The sequence below is a fragment of the Grampus griseus genome (assembly GCF_964374135.1).
Source record: "Grampus griseus genome assembly, chromosome: 3".
In the NCBI taxonomy this organism is placed as follows: Eukaryota; Metazoa; Chordata; class Mammalia; order Artiodactyla; family Delphinidae; genus Grampus; species Grampus griseus.
Genome location: NC_139019.1, coordinates 117,181,603 through 117,197,265, shown reverse-complemented (window position 1 = coordinate 117,197,265; position 15,663 = coordinate 117,181,603). Strand labels below are relative to the sequence as shown.

The window sequence follows — 15,663 nt, the reverse complement described above, 5'->3', positions numbered from 1 at the left end:
ATGAGTATTCAATTTCTGGAAAGTTCTATGCCTCTGGATGAGAAAATGCCTATGAGAAATTTTATTTTTTACTAATCAGAGTTTTAAATTGGGGACTAAATATTTTGTACTTTAAAATAAGGTTTTTTTTTCTATTTCATTCAAAATAGACATAAAAATTGATGTTTGGTTGCTTCAAGAGTTTATTCTTAGTTGTAGTTAATTTAGACTTTCACAGTGATATCGCTCTCTCCCCTTTAGAACTTCCCATTCTTCTAATCTTCTTTTAATTACTCTATAGGAGGTAGAATGCTGATGTGGTTGGGCAGTGTTTATCCCAGAAGGACCATACATAATCCTAAGTCATGTCAGGTTGAAATCTGAAAGAGGGAACTAAGAGAGGAAACAGAGAAAATATTTCCTTCATATATCACCATATAAATGCCAAGTAGATATTAATTTTTTTAAAGTAGGATTGGATGGGACACCACTTTTGCTATAAAGCATTTAGAGAACATATATACATGTACTTTCTTGAAATTTTTTTAAAATGGCCCTCAGGTTGATAATACTTACATCTCAGAAGTTAAAAAACAAATTGTCATTCCACCAGATGCTTATTAAATAATCTTTTCATGCCAAACGAAAAAGCACGATCAGTTGTTCAAAATGCCTATGTTTAATTTTTTTTCTCAGTCATCCATCATAAATACACTTTAGACAAATCTAAGAGTAATCTGACCTACACTTTTTGTCCATTTTTAGCCAATATAAGCATATACAGTGTTGAAATATTAATTGCAAATGTCAAAACAGAAAATGAATTATATGTGTAAGTTTTATTTGCGTACTAAGCCCCTACAGGATGATACACCTTAAAATGGTACATATTAAAACATTTTTAGTTATCCACTTCATTAACCACAGACAAAGCTGCTTTAGGAGTATTATAAAGAATATTACCTGATTATATTCAATAGGGTAAATTATTAATATTGGTGGTTCAGAACTCTCTCTACATTGCTTTGGATAGAGAATTTGAAATGACTACCTTAAATACCTATTTGAAATCATCATTAAAAGATAATGCATTTATTTTTACTCACCTATTAGAAAAAGAAAGAGGCATTAATACTGGATTGAAAAGGTAGGAAGCAGATGAAAAAAGAACATGCAGGGTTAACTAGACAGAAAGTAAAATCAAGATATAAACAAAATACTATATCAACTCAAGAGCCTTGACTTAAAAGAAAGCATTCGTAGCCAGACAACTTTCTGATTCTTCTGTTAATGAAACCTACGCTATTCTTGCAATTGCCTTTTTGCACTAGTCCTGCCCAGTGTCTTGAACCAGACCACTAGGGAGAATCGGCTTCAAGACGTTCAACTCATTGAACCCGGAGCCTCCCGTCAGACACACCTCGTACTGGTAGCTCTGGGACAGGGTCCCCGTGCCGCTGACGTCCACCAGGTGGCCTGGAAAGTGGCCCTCGGGCACCGAGCAGCGACTCACCGAGGCCGCCCCGCCCCTCCTGCACAGCCGCACCGCGACGAACACCAGCACCGAGAAGAGGAAGAGCCAGGACACCGACGCCAAAGCAACCACCAGGTAGACGGTGAGCCCGGCGGCCGGAACCGCGTCCGCCGCTTCCGCTTCCGGGGCCGGCAGGTAGGGCCGCGAGAAGCCGTCCACCAGCAGCACGTGCAGCGTGACGCTGGCCGAGAGCGGCGGCTCGCCGTTGTCCTTGCCCAACACCACCAGCCTCTGCTTGGCCGCGTCGCGCTCGCTCAGCAGCCGGGCCGTGCGCACCTCGCCGTTGTGCGCCCACACGCCGAACAGCCCGGGCTCCGTGGCCTTGAGCAGCTGGTACGACAGCCAGGCGTTCTGGCCCGAGTCGCCGTCCACCGCCACCACCTTGGTCACCAGGTAACGCGCCTCGGCCGCCGTGGGCACCAGCTCGGTGCAGGGCGCCGAGGCGTTCTGCAGCGGGTACAGCACGAAGGGCGCGTTGTCGTTGTCGTCCGCCACGAGCACGCGCACCAGCACCTGGCTGCTGAGCGCGGGCGAGCCGCGGTCGGCGGCGTCCACGCGGAACTCGAACGCCCGCAGGGCCTCGTAGTCCAGGGACCTCAGGGCGAACAGGTGGCCGTTGTCCGGGTTGATGGACACCAGGGAGGCCAGGGGCACGTGCGCGTCGAGGGGCGGCAGCAGCTAGTAGGTGACCTGGGCGTTGGCGCCCGCGTCTCTGTCTGTGGCGCGGACGCTGCCGAAGTGCAGGGCGGGGCGGCTGTTCTCGCGGACGGACAGGGTGTAGGAGGTCTGGGTGAAGGTGGGGGCGTTGTCGTTGACGTCGGACACCAGCACGGTTATGTTGTGCTCGGTTTTCAGCCTGGGGGTTCCCATATCTGTGACGGTGATGGTGATGTTGTACTCAGCTCTGATCTCTCTGTCCAGCTCTCCTTCTGACAATAGGGTATAAAAATTCTCTACAGATGGATTCAGGATGAAGGGGAGATCGTTCTCGGTGGAACACACCATTTTCCCATTGTCTCCAGAGTCTAGGTCGGAAACACTGAAAACAGCCACCACAGTCTCTGGCGAGTTCTCTGGGATAGGGCTGGTAATTGAGGACAAGGTCAGTTCTGGTGGGTTGTCGTTCACATCAACCACCTGAACTATATCACTGTTGATTTTCCTGAAAGGCCTCCACCATCCTTTGCTTCTATGTCCACTTCATAAGTATGGATCGCCTCAAAATTCAAATATTTGATTAGTCGGATATCACCAGTAATTGGATTTAGTTGAAAAGTTTTTCTAATTTCTTCAGAAACATGAAAAAATGCATATTATATTGTCCCCAAATTTCCTGTATCTAAATCAGAAGCTGAAACAGTGACAATAAGAGAGTTAACGGGGCTGTTCTCTAGAACTTGAACCTCATAGAGGGACTGTGTAAATTCTGGGGTGTTGTCGTTTATGTTTAAGACCAGGATGTGAACCTGGACGGTCCCAGACCTCCGTGGGGTCCCGCCATCCAGCGCAGTGAGCATTAACCTAAGCTCTGGCTGCTCCTCACGATCCAGTGCTTTGTCTAGTACTAGTTCTGGGTACTTCCTTCCATCCCTACGACTGCGTGTGAGAACGTGGAAATGGGAATTAGGAGTGATCGTGTAGTTTTGGAGACTGTTTCTTCCCACATCCAAGTCTTCAGCATTTCCCAAAGGAATTATTGTTCCTGGTGGAGTGTTTTCTAGGATTTTCAGCTGCATTTCATTTTCAGAGAATGCCGGAGAATGGTCATTTACGTCTATCACCTGGAGCTCATTTGTAATAAACTGCAAGGGATTTTGCAGTAATATCTGAAACTGCAGTATGCATGGCTCTGCGGAGCCGCATAGCTCCTCCCGGTCCAATTTCTCATGCAGGGGCAAATCACCGGTCTGATGGTTGAGCTGAAAATACTGTCTGTTCCCTTTAGACACAACTTGGGCCCCTCTCGCGGCCAGTTTCCCTACACTCAGCCCCAGATCCTTTGCTAGATTGGAGATGAAAAACCCCCTCTCTTTTTCCTCAGCCACAGAGTAGCGTCTCGACTGGGACCCAGCCAGAGACCCACCCAGAAGAACAAAGAGAAACAGGACTTGCCTTTGTCTAAGAAAGCGCTCCCCTCCGGCCTCCATTGCATTTTCTGCCATGTTCTTCCGAGAATTATGGTCAAGCTAGCCTCCAACAGCACTGGGAAACGCAGTCTTTTGCCTTCTAACCTTTGAAGAAAACCTAGCGAATAATCCTTACCAGAGTCTTAGATTTGCTTGCTTAAAAATCTACCCCGAAAAAAAAAAGAAAAAAAAAAATCTACCCCGGCTCACAACCCCTAGTCTACTGCACTGAATCGTTGTGTTACAGAGTATACACAGTGCCTGCGGTTTAATTCTCCTTCTTAGTCAACAGCACCACCGTGCGTTCGCTCACAGTTTCAGAATCTTGGAGAAGGTGATGTTTGCTGGGCTTTTTGTTTTGATTTTTTTAATCGCTTATTCCCTTTTATCAAACCGAGTTGATGCTACTGTAGGAATTCCTTCTGTTATATGGTTCAAATAAACACAATCTAGGGAGAAGAAATGCGCTCTTATCTAAAAGAAGTGACTGTCCCTGGTAGAGTCCCATTTCCATGATTTTGCGGAAGTGGGCACCTGCTAGAACTACTCACCCCACCTCCTGTAATTATTACAGAAAAAGTTTTACAAGATTTTGCTCTAAGTGATGAAGTTTCGCTTTCCTACTTGTGTTTTTCTTTATTTTCCAAATTTTGTAAAATGCACACGAGTTGCATTTATAGTCAGAAAAATGCTACGAAAAGACAACCTCAAGCAAGGTGATAAAAAATTATAATAGATCATCATGTCAGGGGATATATCCAGAGACCACAAATGCCTAATTCCTTCCACATTTTCACACTCACTCAAGGAACACAGAGCTTTCTCCTCTTCCTATTTCACAGTAATTCTGTGATTACTGGTTTCATCTGTATTAACTCTTTAATCTGCATAACTGTATTTCACCTGTGGAAACCCATATTTATTGCGTTTGTAGAAGTTAGATGTATTGTGGTAATAAGACAGACTATGTCTGTATATCTTATAGAGTTTCCCATCTAATGGGGTGAACAGAATTTAAACAGATGTTTAAACAGTACTATACAGGAAATGTATAATGAGTGCACTGGAAGTATACAATATGGAGACCTAACTTAATGGGGGGGATTCAGAAAGTTTCCCAAAGATGTCCCATTTAATCTGGAATATGAAGGATGAGAAGAAGTTTTCCAGGCTAAAACTAAAATGGGAGGATTCCATATATAAGGAATGCAAAGGCCCGGGGACAGTAAAGCATAGCTATTCTAGAAAATGAAGGTAGGATAGTGTACCCAAAGTTTAGTGTCTCAAGAGTAAGTGGGGGGCTTCCCTGGTGGCGCAGTGGTTAAGAATCCACCTACCAATGCAGGAGACACGGCTTCGAGCCCTGGTCCAGAAGATCCCACTTGGCGAGGACTAAATTAGCCCGCACGCCCTAGAGCCCGTGCTCTGCAACAAGAGAAGCCACCACAATGAGAAGCCCGTGCACCACAACGAAGAGCAGCCCCAGCTCGTGGCAACTAGAGAAAGCTGGTGCGCAGCAACGAAGACTCAGCGCAGCCAAAAATAAATAAATAGACATTAAAAAAAAAAGAAACATAAATATCACCTATTAAAAAATAAAGAGTAAGTGGGAAGACAAGGCTGGACAGGGAGGCAGGGGCCAAATAATAGGTGGCTGGATTTTATTCTAAGAGTGAAAGGAAGCTATTGCAAGGTTTTGGGCAGAGCAACGAAACAGCACAAATATCATGTGTTCAATATAGCTTCTTCACAATTATAAGTAATGTTATATGAAGGACCATTTATTAAATTTACTCTTAATATTAGTGATACTAAAAATAACAAAATTACACTTCTTATCCTTATGTTATCTTATTTGGACATAACTGCAAGCTATTTAAATAGCTGTTATCATTTCTGGGGGTACAGAAATTATATGACTTATCCAAGATCCAACAGGTAATAATTTGATACCAAGATACTTCTCTATATGAATGCTAAACTCAAAATGAGACCTTTAAATTTTATATTATAATTTTAATAGTATGTTCAAATAAACATAAAATAATATAAAAATTTAAAGATAGTCTGAAGAACATTAAAAATTAAAATTCCGTTTTAATGTGTAGATCAGAAATTGAACTGCAAGAAATAAATAAGAATAAAGAAAGTTAAATGAATCATTTAAGGAATTATGGAAGGAAAATATAAATCATAAAATTGAAAACACAATTTCCCTATGTGGATTCCTTAAGCTAGTGGGCAGGAGAGGAGATTAAAATTAAGCAGAGAAAGAAAAAGGAAAACTATCTTGAAGGAAAGAGACACCAAGCACTAATAACTGCATAATGTTTGAATAACAGTGAAGTTCTGTTAATAACCAAAAATTAAGTCAGAGAGCATTTAATTCCAGCAAAATTTGTCCTGTGATTATTTTAATGTATTTGAGTATCAGTATATCACAGATGAAATAAAGACATTTCTTTCCTTCAATCAGTCATTTAAAATTTTTATGAAGAGCCTAGTCTTGCAGTCATTGTACTAATCATGCAATAAATGGAGAGCTACTGAGAAACATAACTCAAGCACTAAAAAGGAAACAAAAAAGCATTGAAAAGTCTAGGAAACTGAAAGGGGGAAAATGGAAGTAGTCAGTGAAAAAAAAATAGAATGAGCAAACCAAGATAAATATTTTCTCCATGGACTTATTTCCAATTGAATCATAAATGCTCCAGATATTTTTTTAAAATACAATGCCAAATTACATATGAAGTTTCTAAAATTTGGTCATAGACAAAAACATGTACTCTCTCAGATCTTTTGGATTTTAATGAAGTACTCAAAGAATAGATGGTTTTAAATAATTAAAACAGATTTTTAAATGGAGGGATTGAAACAATCAGAGGTTTTAAAATTTTTAATAAAAAGCATGAATAATTAGCATGTCTGAAAATGACTGGACATTGCTATTTATTTAACTACATTTTAGAATACTGGTAGTTGATTTATTGAAGACTTTTAATGTGGATGATTTGTAGAATCCAACAGTCAAGGTTTTCACAATCTCTAAAGAATCATAATTATCAGGTATGAACATTTTAAGGAAGTAAATATTTAGAAAAGTGTGAGAGGGTGCTTTGTGATTCATGAATGTACCTATGTTAATGGTTTTAGCCAATGTGAGTTCACAGGAAGAAAGTTTAAACTAGCCTAAGAGAATACTCTATACAAACACAAATATTCTGGGTAGGAAAAAAGAGTAACCCTGTGTACTTATTGCAAACTTTCAAAAATGTAGGAATGCAAAAATTACCTAGGGACTGTGGAAGGTGAATTTTGAAAAAAAGTGCTCTAAAAATTAAAGACTTCAGAAAATACAAAATATACTTTCACACATTAAATCGAATTAAGTTACAGTGATATTAACAGTAAGAAAGAAAATTTGCATTCATTATACCACAGAGCAGCACATCTAGAAACACCAGTAACATGCGCTGAATTGGAATAAGATAGTTACATTTCAAATACAAAGAAAACAACTCCAATGGGCAAGGCAGTAAAAAAGGACTTTCCACAGTTTAACTGAGACGGCATCATAGACCCTTACTAAAATTTAACTGAATTCAAAACTATTCCTGAAACTGGGGTTTGCCTCACTAACCCTCTCCTCATCTTGAGTAACGAAGTTTGGGATAACCGGCTTGAGGAACTTGAAAGTCCCAGAGCCTCCCGTCAGACACACCTCGTACTGGTAGCTCTGGGACAGGGTCCCCGTGCCGCTGACGTCCACCAGGTGGCCCGGAAAGTGGCCCTCGGGCACCGAGCAGCGACTCACCGAGGCCGCCCCGCCCCTCCAGCACAGCCGCACCGCGACGAACACCAGCACCGAGAAGACGAAGAGCGACGACACAGACGCCAAGGCGACCACCAGGTAGACGGTGAGCGGGGCGGCCGGGGCCGCGTCCGCCGCTTCCACTTCACGGGCCGGAAGGTATGGCCGCGAGAAGCCGTCCACCAGCAGCACGTGCAGCGTGACGCTGGCCGAGAGCGGCGGCTCGCCGTTGTCTTTGACCAACACCACCAGCCTCTGCTTGGCCGCGTCGCGCTCGCTCAGCAGCCGGGCCGTGCGCACCTCGCCGTTGTGCTCCCACACGCCGAACAGCCCGGGCTCCGTGGCCTTGAGCAGCTGGTACGACAGCCAGGCGTTCTGGCCCGAGTCGCCGTCCACCGCCACCACCTTGGTCACCAGGTAACCCGCCTCGGCCGCCCTGGGCACCAGCTCGGTGCCCAGGGCGCCGAGGCGTTCTGCAGCGGGTACAGCACGAAGGGCGCGTTGTCGTTGTCGTCCGCCACGAGCACGCGCACCAGCACCTGGCTGCTGAGCGCGGGCAAGCCGCGGTCGGCGGCGTCCACGCGGAACTCGAACGCCCGCAGGGCCTCGTAGTCCAGGGACCTCAGGGCGAACAGGTGGCCGTTGTCCGGGTTGATGGACACCAGGGAGGCCAGGGGCACGTGCGCGTCGAGGGGCGGCAGCAGCGAGTAGGTGACCTGGGCGTTGGCGCCCGCGTCTCTGTCTGTGGCGCGGACGCTGCCGATGTGCAGGGCGGGGCTGTTGTTCTCGCGGACGGACAGGGTGTAGGAGGTCTGGGTGAAGGCGGGGGCGTTGTCGTTGACGTCGGACACCAGCACGGTTATGTTGTGCTGGGTTTTCCGTCTCGGTGTCCCCATATCTGTGCCGGTGATGGTGATGTTATATTCGGATCTTGTTTCTCGGTCCAGGTCTGTGTTTGTGACTAAACTGTAAAAATTCTCAACAGAGGGTTTAAGAATGAAGGGAACATCATCTTGGATGGAGCAAACCATCTTCCATTGTCTCCAGAGTCAGGATCTGAAACGCTGAATACAGCAATTACAGTCTCCTGCAAGTTTTCTGGGATCTCAGTGATAAGCGTTGACATGGTCAGTTCCAGCGGGTTGTCATTCAAATCCATCACTTGGACAAACACCACACAACTGCCAGAAAGGCCCCCACCATCTGTCGCCTGAATATTTAATGTATAAGTCTGAATAGATTCAAAATCCAGTTCCTGTGTTAAAAGGAGTTCTCCCGATTTTGCATTTATTCCAAAATGTCTTCCGAATATCCTCAGATGCTTGGGAAAGTACATAAGATATTTCTCCATAGGTTCCAATATCTAAATCTCTGGCAGAGACAGTGGCAACATGGGATCCAATGGGGCTGTTTTCTAGGACATGCGCCTCATAGTGCAGCTTTGCAAACTCGGGGTCATTATCATTGATGTCTAAGACTTCAATGTGGATTAGGACGGTCCCAGACCTGGGTGGAATCCTGCCATCCAGCGCTGTGACGGTTAATCTGATCTCAGGCTGTTCCTCTCTATCCAGTGCTTTGTCCAGCACCAGCCGTGGTAATATTGTGCCGTCGGAACTGTCTTGTAATTTAAGATGGAAGCGGGAATTGGGGCTGACTGTGTAACTTTGGAGACTGTTGCTTCCTACATCTAAGACCTGGGCATGCTCTATTAGGAAAGTAGTTCCAGGAGTGATACTTTCTGAAATTTTCAATATTATTTCTTTTTTTTTTAAATTTAATTAATTAATTTATTTATTTATTTAAATTTTATTTATTTATTTATTTATTTTTGGCTGTTTTGGGTCTTCGTTGCTGTGTGCGGGCTTTCTCTGCTTGTGGCTCGAGGGCTCTAGAGCACAGGCTCAGCAGCTGTGTCTCACGGGCTCAACTGCTCCGCGGCAGTTGAGCGATGTGGGATCCTCCCGGACCAGGGCTCGAACCCGTGCCCCCAGCATTGGCAGGCGGATTCCCAACCACTGCGCCACCAGGGAAGTCCCAATATTATTTCTTTGTCTAGGAAAACTGGAGAATGATCATTTATGTCCCTAATCCGTAGCTCAGCCTGGAAAAACTTCAAGGGATTTTCCAGTAACATCTGGAAAGGTAGTACACAGGGCTCGGTAGGGCCACACAGCTCCTCCCGGTCCAGTTTCTCATTTAACAACAAATCCCCAGTCTGCCTATCAAAATGCAAACGCATTTTTTTCCCTTTGGAAACGACCCGGGGGGCCCAAGCAGCTAGATCATCTACTTCCAACCCCAAGTCTTTCAACAGATTGGCCACAAAGGAGCCACTGTCCATCTCCTCGGCCACTGAATAACGCCTAGGCTCAGAGCCAGCCTGAGCTATGCCCAGCCAAACAAAGAATATCAAGACTTGCCTTTGTTTCAGAAAGCATTTCTTCCTCTCTCCTGCCTCCATCGCACTCTCGTCTCCCAGCAAACTTGACCCAGCTCGGATTCACGTTGTCGCTGATCTATCTCCCAGTATCACTCAGACACTGGGATAAGTGGAGATGCCTATGGCCCTGATTTCCCGGAGCAACTGCCTTAGAAAGCCTCCTTTTCCTGCTTCTTTAGCAGAGCATCTGGCTAGAGGAGCGCAGACTGGTAGCTTTCTTCCTTCTACTTCTAATGCTGCAGCGCCACCCTGCGTCCTTTCCGAGTGTTTATTTTTACCAAAACCTTAAGGAAATCCTAATCCTTTCTTTCAGACTGATGGCAATCTAAATGGAATATTTTCAAGTAGTGTCTCTCAATGTACCGAAGTAACAATAGTTCCATATTAACTAAAATCCAGTCCCTAATAACTTTTTAAAATTATCCTTCCATTATCCTCCCCCAGTTTTCTTCAACTTAAATAAGAATTCATATTCACTCTTGACTTCCTTTTACAAATGCACTTATTTTCTTAACCACTTGACATAAGGAATGTCTTAGAAAATTTGTTTTTAAACCAAGTTTCATGATTGTATTGGTGTTACATCTGTTTATTCTAGAACAGTCCCCTGTATTTTATTGATATTGAATTTTTTGAAGTGTCCAGATCAGTTGTCTTATAGGTAAACAAAAGATAAAAATAGCTAAGGCATTGGTACTTGTGACTATAAATTAACAATTAGCTATGCTTCAGAAGAAAAGAAAACACTCCTGAAGAGAGAGCAATAAAACAACAACTATAGCATTATTCAGAAAGGGGGTGTTTCCTCTACTTTTTACCCAGAGCCCAAAAAGCAAGAATGCCAAGGGTGATAGCTGTCTCCACATACTATCTTGTTTTTAGCTTCAAAGAACCTAATTTAATTGGAGATAAGGTGATGTTAAAGAGATGTATCTCCCGTCTCTCTGTCTTGCATTAGGTTGGCAGGATATGGGGTTTTTTTTTTTTTACATTCAATGGAAAGAAAATTCTGGAAGGAAGGACCAAGGCATTTTCTTTTTATTCCAGAGTTCTGAGATAATCCTTAAAGAGGTGAAGTCTTCTTCTGGAAGTACTTGTAGGATGAGCAGGTAAGTGTCAACATCACCAATTTTATGGAATTGTCATCCAACATCTTTTACATGAAGAAAGGTATTTCTGAAACTATTTCCTGTGTAAATTGCCTGAATGTTTGCCATGTAGCCATGAAGTTGCCTGGTAATTTTCTTGCAGTGGATGTTTATAATGCACAGATATGAGTGGTATTTAAAATGTGTGGTGAGTACGCACCAGAGATTGGAGAATTCAGTGAGACTGGAAAATTCAGTGAGTCTGGAGAATTCTGTGAACAGCTCCTTAATATACTGAGATTAAATCTTGAGCAGGCTTTGACAACCAGGTTGCTGAGGAGCATGCATCTCAAAGGTTGCCATTGATTGTCACGATGTGGACCTTAGGAGGTCTGCGACTAGTGTTGATACCTACCATTTTCTTCTGTGAAAGTTAAACTTACCATAGGTTGTTCTTCATCCAGTGATTTTCCCCCAAGAATGGGCAAATTACTCACCCCACTATTGCATCGCATATTATTGTGAAATTAAACTCCCTGTGTGGTTTCCAATGGTGGAAAATTCGACCAAATCTCATGCACATCCCCATGCACATTCTGAAACATTCACAAGAATTTTTCAAAGGGGCAACATCTCAGATTCATAGATTTTCCTCAGAAAACAAAAAAGTTTACAGGTAATACTTGGAAATGTATAGTTTCTATAGGTCTGGCTTCCTATTCGGGAGGAAAGGCTCTTCTGTGGGTGTATCTAAAATATTCTTTGATCTCTTAATAGTTTAGATCCACCCACAAAAGAGCCTTGACTCACGAATCTTTGGTCAGTTTGGAAACCACCTTGCTCCGGTCTGTCTGCCCGCCGCTACGCAGACACTCCCCTTTCGGCTGCGAGGCCAAATCTCCAGGAACCGGCTATAAAAAGCAGCCTTCCTTTTCCTGGACTGCTTACGCTACGCCCAGGAAGTAAAGGAAAACTCACCACTTGCCTTTTTCTGCTGGATTTTCTCTCAGTTTCCAGCATAGCCTCTTTGACTACGTTGTCTTTAATGAAAGAAGCCTTCGGAAGTCTTCCAGTAGGGATAACATCAACATATATCTAGTTCCCATTTGTTTGAAGAAAGGTCTAAAATCTCAGCTTGCTGCCGACGTCTTCCAAGGCGCGTCAACCCCCAGCCCCTCTCAGTTTTGTCGTTTGTAAAATGGAGTCTGTGGCAAGCGCCTGGCTCCACCTCCATTTTTAGCCTGCAGCGCGCCAGGCGTCTGAACTGAAAACCTGGTTTGTACAGCGCTTTCCCTCAGAAACTGTCAAAAAACAAAAAAACAAACAAACAAAAAATCTGTTCGTGTCACGTGCTCTAGTGGCACAATTCTTACCTCCTGATAGTTTAAATTACTTCTCCGACTTTTGGTTTAGCTAATTACAATTTTTAATTAGTATACGGCTTTATTATCAGCCAGCTGTACAATTTCTTTTGAGTAGTTTGAATTTGATTTCTTCCGTTTTAGACAGGCCAGTTGTTTGGCTGTACATTCACTGAGTTTTTAAATTCATCGGCAGGTGTTTATTACACACAGCTTAATTTCAGGCACTGTGAAAGGCATTAGGGATATAAAATGGAATAAAGCCTGGTACTTACACCCCAAGAGGTTACAGCCTAGAAGTAAAGTAAAGCGATAATTACTGTAGTGAGTCATAAGTGCTAAGACAGAGATTTGCACAGGCACTCTGAAGTACTCAAAAGGAATATTTAAGTAAGAACAGAAATGGGGTATCAGGAAAGATTCTCAGAGGAGGTGAGGTTCGAGCTAAGTTGAATTTTATGGTACCAACTTAAAAAGAAACCCATTGAAATAGTTTTCTACTGCAGATAAAGTATTTCTGATTTTACAGGAAAGAAGATTTACTCAAATGATGGAAACATCGTGGCTTATTTGGGATACACTCTTTTACTCAGTCAACATCACAGAGTTCTGTATGACGTGTTGTGGGGTGACAACTAACTAAAAGACTAGGGCTGGGCCCTTGTTTCCTATTTCAATTTGCTCATCTATCTAATACTCAACTTAAAGGAGAGTCCTAAGCATGAGTATGTGTGTGTATGAGTGGCTTGTTCTGTTAACAGTACCTTTAGGAGATATTTTTGAGTGGTGATTAAGAGCACAGACTTTTATGTCAGGAAGACTCATATTCAAGTACTGGCTCTGCTACATCATATATGTTAAGTTAGGAAAATTCTTTACTCTCTGCAGACTTCAGTTTCCTCATCTGAAGAAAAAAAAAAAGGATGTAAGGATGGTATCTACTTCATGAATTTGTAAGAACTAAGTGAAACAATGCTTATGAAATAGTCAGCCTAGTTCTTGGAACATCATAGTGTTTCATAAGTGCTAGCTATTTTAAGTGGTGATACAATGAAATCAAGGCACTTATCTACATAGTTCGGTTTACTCCTACCAACAAATGTAAGTCTAAATGACTCCCTTGTGTATGTTGGTGGGAATGTAAATTGGTGCAGCCACTATGGAAAAGAGTATGGAGGTTCCTCAAAAAAAGAACTATCATATGATCCAGCAATTCCACTTATGGGTATATATCTGAAGGAAATGAAATCACTATCTCGAAGAAATATTTGCACCCCTATGTTCATTGTAGCATTATTCACAATAGCCAAGACATGGAAAAAACCTAAGTGTCCACCCATGGATGAATAAAGAAAATGTGGTGTGTATATATACATGGTAATTATGTCAGAAAAAGGATATGTTAACTGACCTTACTGTGGTAAACATCTTGCAGCAGAAAGGGGAATATTAGAGTAGTGGCAAGAGGACAGACCCAAGCAGGGTGGTTTACAAAGAAACCAAAGAATATCTTAGATCCACCCACAGAAGAGCCTTTGGTTCCAAAGGGAAGGCAGATGTATAGAAGCGCTACATTTCCAAGTATTACTTGTAGACTTCCTTTCTGTATTCTGAGAAAAATCTATGATTCTGAGATATTCTCCCTTTGAAAAATTCTTCTGGAGTACCAGAATGTACATGAGGAAGTGCATGAGATTTGCGTGAATATTCCATCATTGGAAACTACACAATCAGTTCAATTTCCGTTTTGTTGTTGTTGTAATTATGGTGACAATATTGAGCTCTCCTCTCATAGCAACTTTCTATTATTGAAGTATAGTTGATTTACACTATCATGTTAGTTTCAGGTGTACAGCAAAGTGATATAGAAATATATACATACATATATATATATTCTTTTTCAGGTTCATTTTCATTATAGGTTATTACAAGATATTGAATATAGCTCCCTGTGCTATATAGTAAATCCTTGTTGTTTATCTGTTTTATATATAATATTGTATATCTGTTACTCCAAACTCCTATTTTATCTCCTCCCCCTTCCCCTTGAGTAACCATAATTTTGTTTTCCGTCTGTGAGTCTTTCTAATTTGTAAACAAGTTTATTTGTATTATTTCTTATATTCCATATATAAGCGATACCAGATAATATTTGTCTTTCTTGGTTTGACTGACTTCACTTTCTATGATAATCTCTAAGTCCATCCATGTTGCTGCAAATGGCATTATTTCATTCTTTTACACGGCTGAGTAACATTCTTTTTGTATATGTACACCACATCTTTATCCATTCATCTGTTGATGGACATTTCCATTGTTTCCATGTTTTGGCGATTGTGAGTAGTGCTGCTATGAACGTAGGGGTGCGTGTATCTCTTTGAATTATAGTTTTGTCTGGATTATGGCCAGGAGTGGGATTGCTGGATCATATGGTACTCTATTTGTAGTTTTTATAGGAATCTCCATGCTGTTCTCCATAGTGGCTGCACCAATTTACATTCCTACCAACAGTGTAGCAGGGTTGCCTTTTCTCCACACTGTCTCCAGCATTTGTTATTTGTAGACTTTTTAAAGATGGCCATTCTGACCGGTGTCAGGAGGTACCTTATTATAGTTTTGATTTGCATTTCTCTACTAATCAATGATGTTGAGCATCTTTTCATGTGTCTGTTGGGCATCTGGATGTCTTCTTTGGAGAAATGTCTATTTGGGTCTTCTGCCCATTTTTTGATTGGGTTCTTTGTTTGTATGTTTGTTTGTTTTTTGGTATTAAGTTGTATGAGCTGTTTGGATATTTTAGAAATTAAGCCCTTGTTGGTTGCATCGTTTGTAAATATTTTCTCCCGTGCTGTAGGTTGTCTTCTTGTTTTGTTGATGGTTTCCTTTGCTCTGCAAAAGCTAATAAGGTTGATTAGGTCCGATTTGTTTAATTTTGCTTCTATTTCTTTTGCCTTGGGAGACTAATCTAAGAATATATTGCTATAATTTATATCAGAGAATCATTTACGTATGTTCTCTTTTAGGAATTTTATGGTGTCGTGTCTTATATTTAAGTCTTTAAGCCATTTTGAGTTTATTTTTGTGTATGGTGGGAGGGAGTACTCTATCTTCATTAATTTACATGTGGCTGTCCAGAGTTCCCAACACCAGTTGAGAACAGACTGTCTTTTCTCCACTGTATATTCTTCTCTCCTTTGTCAAAGATTAATCGACTGTCGGTGTGTGGATTTATTTCCGGGATGCTTATTGTTTCCCATTGATCTGTATGTCTGTTTTTGTGTCTATATCACACTGTGGTTTTTTTAATAACATTTTTTTAAT

The 15,663-nt window shown here is 42.1% G+C and overlaps 1 protein-coding gene and 1 pseudogene across 2 annotated transcripts; both read right to left on the bottom strand.

Moving 5' to 3' along the window:
- Nucleotides 1-1,306: 1,306 nt before the first annotated feature.
- LOC309819615 (protocadherin beta-3-like) lies at nt 1,307-3,675 on the bottom strand (the record flags this gene model as incomplete). The annotated part of the gene is given in 4 exon segments (XM_082649961.1): nt 1,307-2,191; nt 2,195-2,659; nt 2,662-2,826; nt 2,830-3,675. Coding segments are annotated over 4 exon segments (2,361 nt in total).
- A 3,556-nt stretch (nt 3,676-7,231) lies between these two features.
- On the bottom strand, nt 7,232-9,914 carry LOC309819612 (protocadherin beta-2-like; annotated as a pseudogene). The gene is made up of 2 exons: nt 9,470-9,914; nt 7,232-9,191 (listed from the first exon to the last, which is right to left on the bottom strand). The product of its transcript is annotated as a protocadherin beta-2-like (transcript).
- Between the last annotated feature and the right edge of the window lie 5,749 nt (nt 9,915-15,663).